Here is a 13,921-nt window from a genome sequence, read left to right on the forward strand (position 1 = left end):
TTCCTTTTTTTTTTTTTACTACAATTTATCATACCTTATTATCTGTTTTAAATGAGTGTAACCAAGATAAGATAAGATTTTACGGGAGCTAAATATAGTCATAAATTCTTTAAACGATCGTATCAGAGTAATAAATCATTTCCAAATATATTAGCCTCGCTAAGTGAGACTATTATCTTTCAAACTTTTTCATAATTTGTAAAAAGATTAATAGTAGAAGTGTAAATTTTTTTAATTATATAAAATTTAATTTAATGAATTAAATGATTAATTTGAAAAAGTCGTAACGAACCGTGAATGAAGAATTTTTTTTTGCAGAAAATTTTACGCTATGAAAATAAAAAAATTACGTATATATTTGTATTTTATTCTTTTTTATACACACACACACACACACATATATATATATATTTCTAACTGTATGTAAATATTTCACGGAACAAAAAATTCTGGATTTTTTCGAAGGAAGAGTGATTTCAACACGTGTCCATGTTTTTTTTTGGCACAAAAAAAATTGGTCTGTTGGTCGCTGTTCACGTATGCAATGTTTTATAATTTTTTAAATTTTCAGTCTCTCTCTATCTCTCTCTCTTCTATCTCTCTTCGTTAAAAATTTCATTGCCAATTCCTTTGAGAAATTGTTGAACAAAAAGGATGTAAAGTAAAAAAAAAAATTTCTTCTTTCTTTCAGGAATATTGTCACCGATGTTATATCGCAAGATATATTATCATAGTCGCACAATTTAAAAAAAAAAAATATTGAAATATTTAAATTCGAAATTTAATGCCTACCATCAGCATCGTTCGAAAAAACGAAATGGAATCGATAAGGTCGAGGAGATAGTTGGTAAAAATCTATACATTTTTCAATATCTATTCCATTTTGTCGAAGCGTTGGAAGGGCACAACTGGGATGCTGCACATCTTTTTCTTCCAACGAGTTTCACGCTTTTTAAATTTGACTCGGCATCGCCCCCTACTGAGCAGTATCGTTCGAGTTCTTCTTAACGTTAAAATTTCTTCTTTGGCCCCTGAGAATAATCCTCTAGATAAAAATCTCGTCCCCTACATTAAGTGAAATTATCATAGTTTTTACATCAATTCCTTCTTTTCTTTTCCTTCTTCTTAACCGTAAACGTTTAACAAATTATTATCGTTACGAAAGGAGAATCGATTTAAAATATTAAAAATTTTTATAAAATTTCTAAATCTCCTTTCGTTCGTTCGTTCGTAATCTTTTTTTCTCGACATAAGAAATATAAGCACTTGGATTTAAGGCGCGAAAAAGCGTATAAAGGTGTATAATTGAAAATAAAATAGCGTTAAAAGAGAGAATTTATGGTTGTGAACGGAAGTGGCGATCGAGCAATTCTTTTACGGATTTTAAAATGTAGGTCGCTATAGAATATTTACGACGAAAGGTTTACGCCTATTGAATGTCAAATCCATTGTAAACGGAAGTTTTCTTTGAGATGCATACGAGTTGAATATATATCCTTGTCTTTTTTTTCTTTTTTCTTTTTCTATAAATAGAGTCGAAATTTCAAATTCCAGAAGAATCGTATCGTTGGAATTAGGTTTTTCGAAAAAAAAGAAAAAGAAGAAAGAAACAGCATCGAAATTATCCGAGTTGAATTCCTCCTCGTGAACAAAATTTATTCGAATGATTCATAGATACGATTCATAGGAGTGCAAATGAATATCTCATAAATAATAATACTCTATTGTACGAGTACTATACACGGTGTAACAACACTGTCGTTATAAGACGTAACGAATTTCTGAAATTTCAAACTTCTCCGTTACACGGATATGTTAACATTGTATCATCGTATTATTATTATTATTATATTATTTGTATTCTGTAATCCTGTAAAAAGGATTTAAATCTAAAAATTTATTTACAACCGGGATAATAAAATGTTTTATTGCTTTGTTTCTAGGATTTGAAAAAATCTAAAGAAATTTATCTAAAAACGAGATCTCTAGTTTCAGCCTCTGGAAATAACTCTCAAGTTTGGGGAAGAAAAAAAAAAATCTTCTACCTGGGATCTTTTTCCTTTCACAGAAATCCAAACAATGGAATTTTCCTTTCCTCGCAGAGTCAGGTAAAAAAGGTTAAACCGTGAACAACTTTGTGCCAGAAATTTCTAAAGATAGACGAACCTGTGTAACTGCATGCTATCCTTCGTTCAATTGACAAAAAAAAATAAGAAAAGAAAAGGAAAAAGGAGAAAAACGTGTAATATAAAAAAATATATACGATTGAACAAAAACTGACCAAAAAGTGAAATAAATTATTCCTTTTGAAACGTGTTTCCTTTATACATTTTCCTCCAAAGAATTTTCGAAACGTGTTTTCCATTTTTTTTTTTATCAACAGGCCGATCTTTCCAAGAACTTTTACCTTCTTATCTTATCCTCCTTCTTATCTCCTTCTTCAACTTCTTTTCTTTAATCGCGAGACTCGAAATTTATATATTTTTCTCGTTCCTTTTCCTTCCTTCGTATATCTTTCGATATTTTCGTTGTTCTATCGATAATGTTGCGCGACGAATAGAAAAGCACATCGATAGTTTCGTGGAAAAGTTTCAGGAACCGATAATTTCTGGATCAATGGATGTTTTACATGTTGCACGATCTATCTGTAATTTTGTGCGAGAAACTGCATACGTATTGCCACTCACTTTTCCCTGTAAAAGCTCGATCAATTTTCCACCTCGTATCGAATCCTTCTTTTATTCCATTTTATATTCATGTTGTTTTTTATTTATTCAAACTGTTCTGCGAATTATTTAACGACACGGCAGAATTAGAAAAGAAAAAAAGGAAAGGGATGGTATTAATCTTAATCTTAAGGATAGTCTTTAAATAGTGTGGAAAAGTTTCCATTTTGTTGAAAATATGACAGTTAAGGACAGATTTTTTGAAGGATTAAATCGAGAATTTAATTTTAACTCGACTGGATACTAAAATAAGATAAAATATGATAATTTTAATTGCGGCTATGGGGGCAGACTTTTACTTTCTTATCACGCAACTTGCACAGAAAAACTTGCAAAGGCACATAATTCAGGTAAAGTGGTAAACTTGGTTTGCGCTTGTCGTTAGTGTAAAAGCAGCGCACGTGCCTCTTATACGAATCGAGCTTAGAAATAAGAAATAAAACGAGGGATTATTTTTTTACGACCACCACAACTCAATGCGCTTTCTAAATTTTATTGAGACCAGATATACCTTTTGAAATCATTATTACATCTCTGTATTTTGTATATTCTTTTCTTTGGGGGGATTATTTTTAAAAGAAAGTGAGAAAGACGTGAATTACTTGCACCACAACTCAAATTTTATTGAAACTGGATAAACCTCTTGAAATCATTATTATACTTCTATATTTTTCTTTTATATTATATATTTTTTTTTGGAATTATTTTTAAAAGAAGGTAAGAAAGGAAATGAAAGAAATTATTCACACTACAACTCAAATTTTATTGAAAATTTGGATAACATTTATTTTTTTTTTTTTTGGAATTATTTTTAAAAGAAGGTGAAAAAGGCGTGAAAGAAATCATTTAAAATGGAAAATTCGATGATGTATCGTTTATTATTAATTGTACAACGTATCCTATTCAAAAGTCGATTGTTGCTCGAAGAAAGAGCCAATCAATGTAATTTATTCGAGTCCTTTGGATCTTTTGTTTAATAATAAACCTCGATACTTGCTGTATAAATATATACGGTATATGAAGCACTTTAAACGAATGTCATTCGAGCATACAATAGAGACTCGTGAGAGTTTAATTCTAAATGGAAGGTAAATTAAAGGATATGTATTGAAAGCATGGATTGTATGGAATAATATGTACTACTACAGTTATATTGAGGTAAACATTTTAATCGAAGGTACACAACTGAATGAAGATGAACGATAATACGATAAATACAAACTTTTATTTACAAACCAGTTTTTAACATTGCGTGTCATTGTACCACAGAGAATATATAAACCATTAAGAACTTACGGATTAACTCTATCCACTTTCTGAAACATGATTTCATCCTCGACCTTGGACATCCATGTTGAACGAACGTGACGCATTAAGTGTGATCTTATCCCTATTTCTAACGTTAATTAAGATTAACAAACGAATACTCGATAGAAAGTTAAAGGATTAAATTAAGAAGAAAATAAAAAATTAAAATTTTTAACAATTTTCAATGTGTCTTTCGAAATTTTACGAAATTTGTGTGTACAATTTTTGTATTTTCACACGTTACGTAATTCTTTCTCTTTCTTCTTTATTACAAACGAATATTCGATGGAAAGTTGGAAAATTAAATTAAGAGGGAAATAAAAAGAATTAAAATGTACAAAATAATTAGGTAAAAAATATAATTTTTAATGTTAGTCTTTTAAAATTTTACAAAGTTGTATGTACAATTTTTATATTTTCACACGCTACATAATTCTTTTTCTTTCTTTTTACGATACACACTAATATTAGATGAAAAGTTAAAAGATTAAATTAAGAAGAAATTAAAATTTTTAAAGTCAGTCTTCTAAAATTTCACAAATTTTATAAATTTCATATATACAATTTTCACGCTTTACATAATTTTTCTTTTTTACGATACAAACGAATATTCGACGAAAAGTCAAGAAAATAAAAGAAATTAAAATCTTTAAAGTCAGTCTTCTAAAATTTCCTAAATTTGTATGTACAATTTTATAAATTTCATATATACAATTTTTCACGCATTCTCTCTTTTCTTCTTTCTACATAACATAACATAACAATAATCGATTCAAAAGTGTTTATATTTATAAGTGAGTTGCAAGTACTCGGTTTCCTCGTACTCCATTGATTCTTTGATCCTAGTACCAGCAACGAACATGTGGATCAGTTTCTTCCGACTTTTCGCCATTCTCGCGGCTCGCTTCAAAGTAGGGAGGCCTACTTGGCAGCAACCCTCCATGTCGATAATCGCTATCTGAGAACAATTATTGAGGACGCCGCATATGTCCTCGTCCGTGATGCCGACGTTCTTCCTGCAGTGGAGCTCTGTCAACGACTCCAACGATTGCAGGAAGAAGACGGACACCGAGGGATGCATGGAATTTATTTCCAGTATCTTCAGTTGATCCAAGCTTCTGAGCGGCTCCAAGTAATCGTCCCTTATACTTTTACAACCGCTCAGATTCAAATAGCTGAGACTCTTCATGTAGCGGCCGACCTCCATAACGAAATTGTAATTCACCCATATACAGTAGGCGACGCTCAATCGGCTCAAGTCGCGATACAATTTAGGTATGGATTTCTCTCTCATCCTGGCGACCAGTACCGAAGTTATATCTCTTTCAGGTTCTATAAACGAGCAATGGTGAAATTTCATTAAAGACAACGTCTTGAATAAATTGGCATTCGTGTCGATAAGGGTGCGCAGGATATTGTTATCTCGGAGATTGGCGCAATATATTATCTCGAGATGCTGCAACCTCTTCATATTGGACAACGTGATAGAAGCGAGCCGCGACTCCAAGTGAGAGCAGTTTCTCAGTACCAGCGTTTCCAAATTAGGATGCAAATGGGTCAAACATTTTCCGTAAATATTTGTTCCATTCGCAATAAATTGCTCAAGGTGGACAGCCTGATCGAATATTTTTCCAAGCTCGGCGTCGATGGGACCCTCGGTTGTCCCCAGGCTGAGCTGTCTCAATTGGCTCAACGATTTGAACGTCCTCAAGGAGGAGGGCCAAATTCTTATCCCCGTCAAATCAAGGCTGGTCAATTGCGTACAATTGCAGCCGATGGTCCACACGATTCGGGGGTTCAAGTTTTTCGAGAGAGATTCGTCGTCTATCGTGACGCTCTTAAGATTCTCACCCTGGCGTGTCACCATCCAATCGAGAAAACTCGTCGTTATGTATTTGCTCTCGGGCCAGCGCCAATCCTCGAAGTCGAGATGGCGAACGACGCGATGGGATAGCAGGCTGCCCTGCCTCCAAGAGCGAGAGACCATCTCTAGACGCGCCCTGTCGGCGTACGGAAGATATCTGGCAATGTGGGCGACACAATCCGGGGGTAACTCGACCGAGTATTTCCCGCCATTCTTATCTTTCCGCCATTTTCTCGGATACGCCGCAAATATCTTCAACCTTCTGAGGTCGCAAACAAATCCTTCCTCCCTCGACAATTTCAACACGTTCGCGGCGTCCTCCTTCGTCTTGAACGTAACGAACGCTTGGTTGTTGTCCGTGTACTTTCTCAGTATAACGAGGTTCGTAGCGTTGTACGGCCTCAGCATGTCTAATAATTTCCTTTTGCTCGTGTACGGCGATAAATTGGACACGAATAGGCGTCGCCCGTTCTTCGTAGGCTCGATCGATGCCATGTTTAATCGAGTATATATATATATATGTATATATATATATACAATATCTACGAGTAAATCGAAAATTTTCAGAATCCTTCTTTCTTTCCCTCAAAGAGATCGATAGAATTTCTGGTTTTTTCTTTTAAATAGAATAGAAATCTACTTACCAGGAAGGCTTGTTGGATGAAGTTCTGCGGATCGGGGGAAACTTGAAAATTCGCCGTCTTGAAAACTTGGGTAGTATCTCTGAGGATACTAGTCAAGGAATGATCCACGAATGGTCTTTTCCGTCTATATATACCCCTAGCGAACCACCGCGGTCCTTTTCCAACCCATCGTCCGTTTCACTCTTACCAAAGCGTTAACGTAGACATTCCTAAGGGAGAGTTGGTCACGTAGGCCTAAAAACCTAGGATGATTAATGCCACCACGCTTGCATACCTACCCCTCCGTCCAGTTCCCTTTTCTCCTTATTTCCGGCAATATCTGAGGCTAGTTAGAAAAGCCTGTCCACTCGAAGATAAAAATATTTACAACGCGTGTGCAATCCGTGTATTTTTATTTATCGTGTTTAAAGAAAAACACGATAAGGTCGATTCAAAAATTTCAAAAATTTCGATAATATAATCGTTGATCGATAAATAAGTGGATTAATAAATGAAATATAGTGAACGAAAAATTTTTATTTTTCGATTATATTTACCACGACGACGTAGATTTGTCAAGTTTCTTCCTTTTTTGTTATGTTTATTCTTATAAAAATTATAAAAATATTTTTCTTAATTTTTTCTTTTTTTTTTTTTTCGTTCTCCTCGAATATTTTTAATCAAACGTTTAAATTGCTAACGTTAGAAAAGCCTGTCCACTCGAAGATAAAAATATTTACAACGCGTGTGCAATCCGTGTATTTTTATTTATCGTTTAAAGAAAAACACGATAAGGTCGAAAAAATTTCCAAAATTTCCAAAATTTCTATAATATAATCTTTGATCGATAAATAAGTGGATTAATAAATGAAATGTAGTCAATGAAAAATTTTTATTTTTCGATTATATTTACCACGACGACGTAGATTTGTCAAGTTTCTTCCTTTTTTGTTATGTTTATTCTTATAAAAATTATAAAAATATTTTTCTTAATTTTTTCTTTTTTTTTTTCGTTCTCCTCGAATATTTTTAATCAAACGTTTAAATTGCTAACGTTAGAAAAGCCAGTCCACTCGAAGATAAAAATATTTACAATCCGTGTATTTTTATTTACCGTTTAAAGAAAAACACGATAAAGTCGAAAAAATTTCCAAAATTTCTATAATATAATCTTTGATCGATAAATAAGTGGATTAATAAATGAAATATAGTGAATGAAAAATTATAAAAATATTTTTCTTAATTTTTTTCTTTTTTTTTTTTTTTCGTCTCATTCCTCGAATATTTTTAATCAAACGTTTAAATTGCTACTGAGATTAAGATTCACGTGCTGTATTATCTGTACATTTTCATCGACCTATCGAACCGGCAACACCGACGACATTGGAATTTTAATCGATTTTCCAATTGTCGGGAAATAGCACCATAGGCATTTTGATTAAAATTCGAATTGTGGTGTACGTTCGCGTTTGAATTTCGATTCGCATGGATCTTCGTATTCAAATGTTTATTTATGCCATTTATATACCTACGATCAAATTTTCCATCACGAATTTTTAATTAGTTAAAAAAAATAATAATAATAAATGTAAACTGGATTATACACACCTTGTACATTGAATGAATCCCGTTACACATAAACACGTCCATATAAGAAATCATTTGTGTGGGATATAGTTGGGGAAAGTTACGAAAAGAAATGTAAACAGAAGGGACGAAATTATAACTTTTCTTAAATTAGTCATTAACATATGACGTCAGTGAAACGACGTGTATAGGGAATGTTCGAGGAGTTGCAGCGTTTTGCTCTCTCTCTCTGTGCGTTTTATCTTGAGAAATAGGTTTGCTTGTAACGTTTTATCTGAAAATGTCGCAGGGATCGTAAGATGGAATGTAATTTATTCAAGAATCTGGAAAATTATAAAGAAAAGAGAGGTAGAGGATGATTTTGCGAGAGAGAAACAAGGACAACAATACACGAGCGAGAAAATTACAATTTTAATGAAAAATTGACGATTAAAAAGTTTGAAGTAAGAAGTTGAGAAAAAAAATTTTCCATCTTACAACTGCGAAATATCTGGAAAAAAAAAAGAAATAAGCTAAACGCTTGCCGTATTGATCGATAATATTATATAATAATAATAGTAATATTAATCGGTGTAAACAGCCAGAGAAACATGGAATTAATGGACGAATAATAATTGAATAAACATAAAATGGATTAAATTGGAAGCGGCGTAATTGTATCGGTTCGTGCAGCTAATAATAATTGCAAGTGTGTGCAAGATTATTTTTTACTTTATTCTGTAAAGAAAAAAAAAAGAAAAATATTGCTTGCTATTGATAATCATAATATCTAATTTAATAGAAAATATCTAGGGTAAATTTTATAGACCTTGTTTACGTATATTCGAGCAACTCGAATTTAATGTATGTATCTTATGTTGTGACGTCATTATATTGATTTTCAAATATCATCGACAGGTTTGTCGATAATGTAACAAGTGATATTTTGATAGATACTTGATCAATCTTGTCACTAAATCGTATTATGACTGATAATACGTATATTGCAATAATTTAATTTAATATTAGAAAGCCCTAGTTCCACAAGAAAATAATAGTAAAATAAATAATACATCTATTCTTATTTTATTTGTAATAAGATGGAATTAAAAAAAAAAAGAAACTTATTTTTAATCCCATTTCTCGACCGTATTAACGAACGATAATCGATTTTAAATGAAGTCTGATTACTTCACTTTGTTCCATTTCACGAAGCCAATTATTATCATTGAGAGATTTAAAATATTTAAATTTTTTATAATCAAGATAATCTAATCAAAGAAAAGAAGATTTTCATTAGTTCTATTATTAATTTATTCGAAAAAAATTCTTGAGCTTTATTATAAAAATTTCGAAGAAAAAATTTTTCTATTTTTTCTTGTGCATATTCAAAGGAAATTCTTGCCGCCATGTACAAAGTATATTTTCTATTGTTCTATCTTCTCTGCTTTTTTCTTTTTTTGTACAAATTTTTTAAACAAAGCTTATACCTTACAACGCACATAATTCCACGATCTAAAAAACTGCAAGGTATAAATACGTAAGAAATCTCTTTTCCGTGAATTTTCTTCTACGTTATTTTCTTTACTCCATTTTTAAATTTTAGAAAGTTTTCGATTCGATAGTTCAAATTCTTTCATTTCTCGCATTATTTATGACATATTTATGATACTATTCTTCACAAAAAAAAAAAAAAAAGAAAGAAAAAGCAGAAAAGGTCAAACATCCTTTTGATCAAATGCAAATTTCAAAATTCAAAAACTTGTAAAGAACAAAGTATCATAAATTTGTATCAAATTACGCGATAAGACCACGATGGCGTACTCGATATACGGACAATTTATACATAGGACCTATACGATAACCTAACCTGAACCAGGGACCCGACTTGAAAACCATACGAAGAGATTAGATAATTATGTTGGACCTCAGACCTCGGTGAAAGTCTATTTTAAGAAAGCACGAAAGAACAGGATGTGTAAAGCTATGCCACACATCCTGTGTGTAAGGTTTCTTTTAACCCTCTGTGAAATTTTAATATTGGTACTGTATTGTACACTCTGACAAACTATTCGCTTTTTGTTTTAAAAGAGATACAAAAAAGTCATACTAGATTTATCAATCTTTGTCCGAATCCCTTTTGTTGTGAAACGAAGACAAAGATGACGCATTGAAAAAACAAAGCCACATAAAAGCCTCTTTCTTTGTACTGCTATATTATCTTCAAGCGTTACAAAATACAATGTACATTTAAAATGCCGTAATAGAAATTATTATCGAGAAAATAAATAAAAAATAGTACGTAATATTTTTAAGCACGAGAAGCACGAAAGTGTAAATTGGAAAAACAGAAATTATACGATCGCCTTTTTTAATCGTTAGAAATTTTGTTTCGTTATTTTTTATTCTGTTCATTACACTTATTTCCCGTTATTCTCCGTATTCCGAAATATACAGAGTGTATATTGTAAAAGCTTTTCAAACTGATCGTGCATCGGTCCAACAGTTTCGTGTTTGAATTCTTTGAAATTTTCAAAAGGATCGGTTCGTGTCGTCCAGCCCTTAAATTCCTCGAGACATCTGTCTCCCTTCCAGAGATACGATACGCGTCAAGGACATAGTAACGGAAAAGTCCAGATGCAACAACGCCTCCAACATTTTCTACTGGGAATCATTTGACAATAATTGAAAAAGTATCGATGCGTTTAATCTATCGTAACTTACGTATATCGTTATATAATTGCAAACGTTTAATAAAAGTTGGTTAAAATTTGTTATTTACGTAAGTTTCTCACACGAAGTAAAATAATGCAGAATTAGAAAACGAAAGAATTACCCCCAGAAAAGTTTGGTTCGTGCAAGAAGAATGCGTACCTCGCGCCTAATGGCATTTAAGCCGTAACCCCCACTACCAATTTTTGGTAGGTAGCTCGTCAGTGCTCTGTGTATATACATGTAGACATAGAAACCCTAACCTAGGAATCGTCATAGCGTTAAACTGACAAATCAGTAAAATGTGTAGAAGAAGTAACTTTGGAAGGAAGACGCGAGACTTGGAAGATATTAAATTTTGTTGGGCGATCACGTTTTGCTCGAAGGCAACATATTATGCTACAGAAAATGACGAGGACATTTGTGAAAATTGTGCCGAGGATGTTCCAAGATTGTTGGAAAAGTTTCACTTTCACGCGCCGGTGCAAGCTGTCTCGAAAGCACGATGTGTAAGTTGCAATCGACGTATTCACCTTACTACAAAAGTGATCAACTGTGTTCAATGTGCAACAATCGCCCTTTCCGAAATGCGTAAAGAGCAAGAAGAATTTAATAACAGACATCGATAGAAAGGAGTTTCTTGGACAATCGTATTTTATTGAAAAAGAAGCTACTTCGTAACGGATGACGATCAAGACAGTGTGCATATAATGTACGGAAAATGTTTCGACGCTGGAACTAGAACATTCCATTTTCACGACCCGATACAAACAGTGTCAAGAGTAACTTTGCGGAAACTGTCACGAATGTATCAACGAATCGAATCCGTATATTTTCCGATCTGCGAATAAACATCGTTATATGCATTATTAAAAAATTACTACTAATGTAGTAACGAAAAAAGAGTATAAATAGCTTTAAAAATTAAATCGATTGATAAATTTTACGATAATTTTGAGAAATTTTAAAATATTTTTATGTGTGATATAAAATGAAGATTTAAATTGTAATTAAATTGTAATTTAATTCTTGTCAATTTTGAGAAATATTGCGTATTGTTTATGTTTTACGACGATCGTAATTTCGAAAAATTTATATTGTGATAATTATGTATTTTTTTTTCTTTTTTTTTTTAGTAATCTATTGTGATTTATAATTTTCTAATTATTAATTTTACTTATTTAACGTAGCGTCATCGTAATATTTATGTACACATAATTCATATTTTAAATTGTATCGGAAAATTTAACTTAATTCTTTTTTTCTTATTTGCCTCATGTTCGACTATCGTAATATCCATGTATACACATCCATATTTTAAACTGTAAACCGAAAAATTTAACTTGTGCAATATGTGAAAAATAAACATTGTACATTGTCTTGTGAACTATTTGGTAAAAATATATTTTAATAATCTCTTATAAAAATATCATATCATACGTATCATGTCATAAATACATTATTATCTATTATTAGATAATAAACTCTTTTATTAATCCAAATGCTCTTATCGAAATATGTCACGTATTATTTGACAGACCTTCTTAACGACGAACAAATTTAAACCACTTAATTTCTAATTGCTGCTGATTCAAAGGTATCCGCAATAGTACACTGTCAATGATCGGATATAGAATCCTATCCGATTTCTCAATTCTCGCTTCCTTATCATCGATCAGTCCATCTTCTCAATTTCCATCCGTTGTTAGGATTCGAATCCGTGTAATTAACACACGGCTCTATTGGCCAATCTCCGTGGCGGGAAACACGTTATCTTGAATACAGAGGAAAATTGAATTCCGTGATCGTGGTTTGTTCTGAATAAATGAATCTCACGTGATCGACGTCACGTGTCCCTTCGTCAAATTAGATTTCTCCTGCGAAATTTTTTTTTTTCCTTCCCATTCTTTTTATCTTCATCCAAATTCAATTATCGCTCGGTGCATTTCACGATTCCTTTGACTCGAATTATTCCTCGCAAATATTTTTTCTTTTCTCTTTCTTTTTTTTTTTTTCTTCCCACAATCGTTTACAATCGTTTCAAAATATAAATTTTTAGACAGAAATTAAAATTTACAGACGTACGAGAGTTTATCGTTTATCATCCATGATGGATGAAAGATCGAAGAGGGAAAGAAGAGAGGCGGCGAAAATTCGGTAAGGAGATGAAAAATTGACGATCGAAGAGGCCAGCTCGCCAATTTTTCCCTACGGTTCTCGTTACTTATCTGTCGATATAATTTTCGTTTCGCTGCCCACTTTTAGATCGAAGCCGTGAAATTCTTCGAACTGCGAATATTGTTTTCGAACGGACGAAAGTTATCCAGCAACATTTTGTCAAATGTTGCGATTTTTCAATCGTTCTATTTTTTTTCTCTATTCATTTCTTTTTTTTTTTTAATACGGCCGACTCCGTATTTCATATTTCTTTTCAAGGACGTGGTTATCGATGCACGAATATTTATTAACCATTTTCCTTTACGTTTCTACACGTTTACAATTTACGACTGAGCCAGATAGAAATGACAGTTGAACATTGTACGTAAATATCGATAAACATTCATCTTTTCAGTCGTGATAAAACGATTTAAAATTCCTTTTTTTCGTATCGAATGTTTTTCAGATAAATTAATCGGAATGAATGATACCAAATTCTATTTTTCATTTGTTTGTTTATTTATTTATTTATTTTCGAATATCTTTCAACACGATGGATCATCGAACTCAAAGCTAAATTTTATTTTCAAAGAGGATCTGATCTAATTACACGATGGATTATCCTCGAAATTTTTCTTTTTACAAAATCTTGATATATATCAATTATTTTAAATATATCGTAATATATTAAGAACGAAACATATTTTATTTTTTTCTAAAAAAAAAGGAATATATTTAATATCTAATTAAAAACAATGCATATTTCCTTCACTTCGATTGAAATGTCCGTTTCGATTTTCAGCAGAAATTCTCGAATTTGAGCTTCTTCCGTGAGCCTCGATAACGCACATTATCATTTATCGGTAATGTCAGAGGCAAGCGGAGTGCGATGTGCCATTCATGCTTCCCTTCTTGAATCGTTGAAGCATAATTCTTCGATATATATATATATATGATAGCATTCG

At 32.1% G+C, this 13,921-nt stretch overlaps 2 protein-coding genes across 2 annotated transcripts in view; both read right to left on the bottom strand.

Moving 5' to 3' along the window:
- Positions 1-13,921, bottom strand: part of LOC107997408 (tachykinin-like peptides receptor 99D) — a 66,205-nt gene that overhangs the window by 10,906 nt on the left and 41,378 nt on the right. The window lies entirely within an intron of this gene.
- LOC107997407 (uncharacterized) lies at positions 4,380-8,593 on the bottom strand. Its single transcript, XM_017055987.3, has 2 exons — positions 6,543-8,593; positions 4,380-6,440 (listed from the first exon to the last, which is right to left on the bottom strand). Exon 2 carries the CDS (start codon positions 6,391-6,393, stop codon positions 4,807-4,809), a length of 1,587 nt encoding a protein of 528 aa, XP_016911476.2. The 5' UTR covers positions 6,394-6,440; positions 6,543-8,593; the 3' UTR covers positions 4,380-4,806.

The sequence above is a fragment of the Apis cerana genome, linkage group LG15 (assembly GCF_029169275.1).
Source record: "Apis cerana isolate GH-2021 linkage group LG15, AcerK_1.0, whole genome shotgun sequence".
Taxonomy (NCBI): domain Eukaryota; kingdom Metazoa; phylum Arthropoda; class Insecta; order Hymenoptera; family Apidae; genus Apis; species Apis cerana.

Coding starts and splice junctions, on each gene's coding strand:
- LOC107997407 (XM_017055987.3), bottom strand. CDS start 6,393: ATGGCATCGATCGAGCCTACGAAGAACGGGCGACGCCTATTCGTGTCC.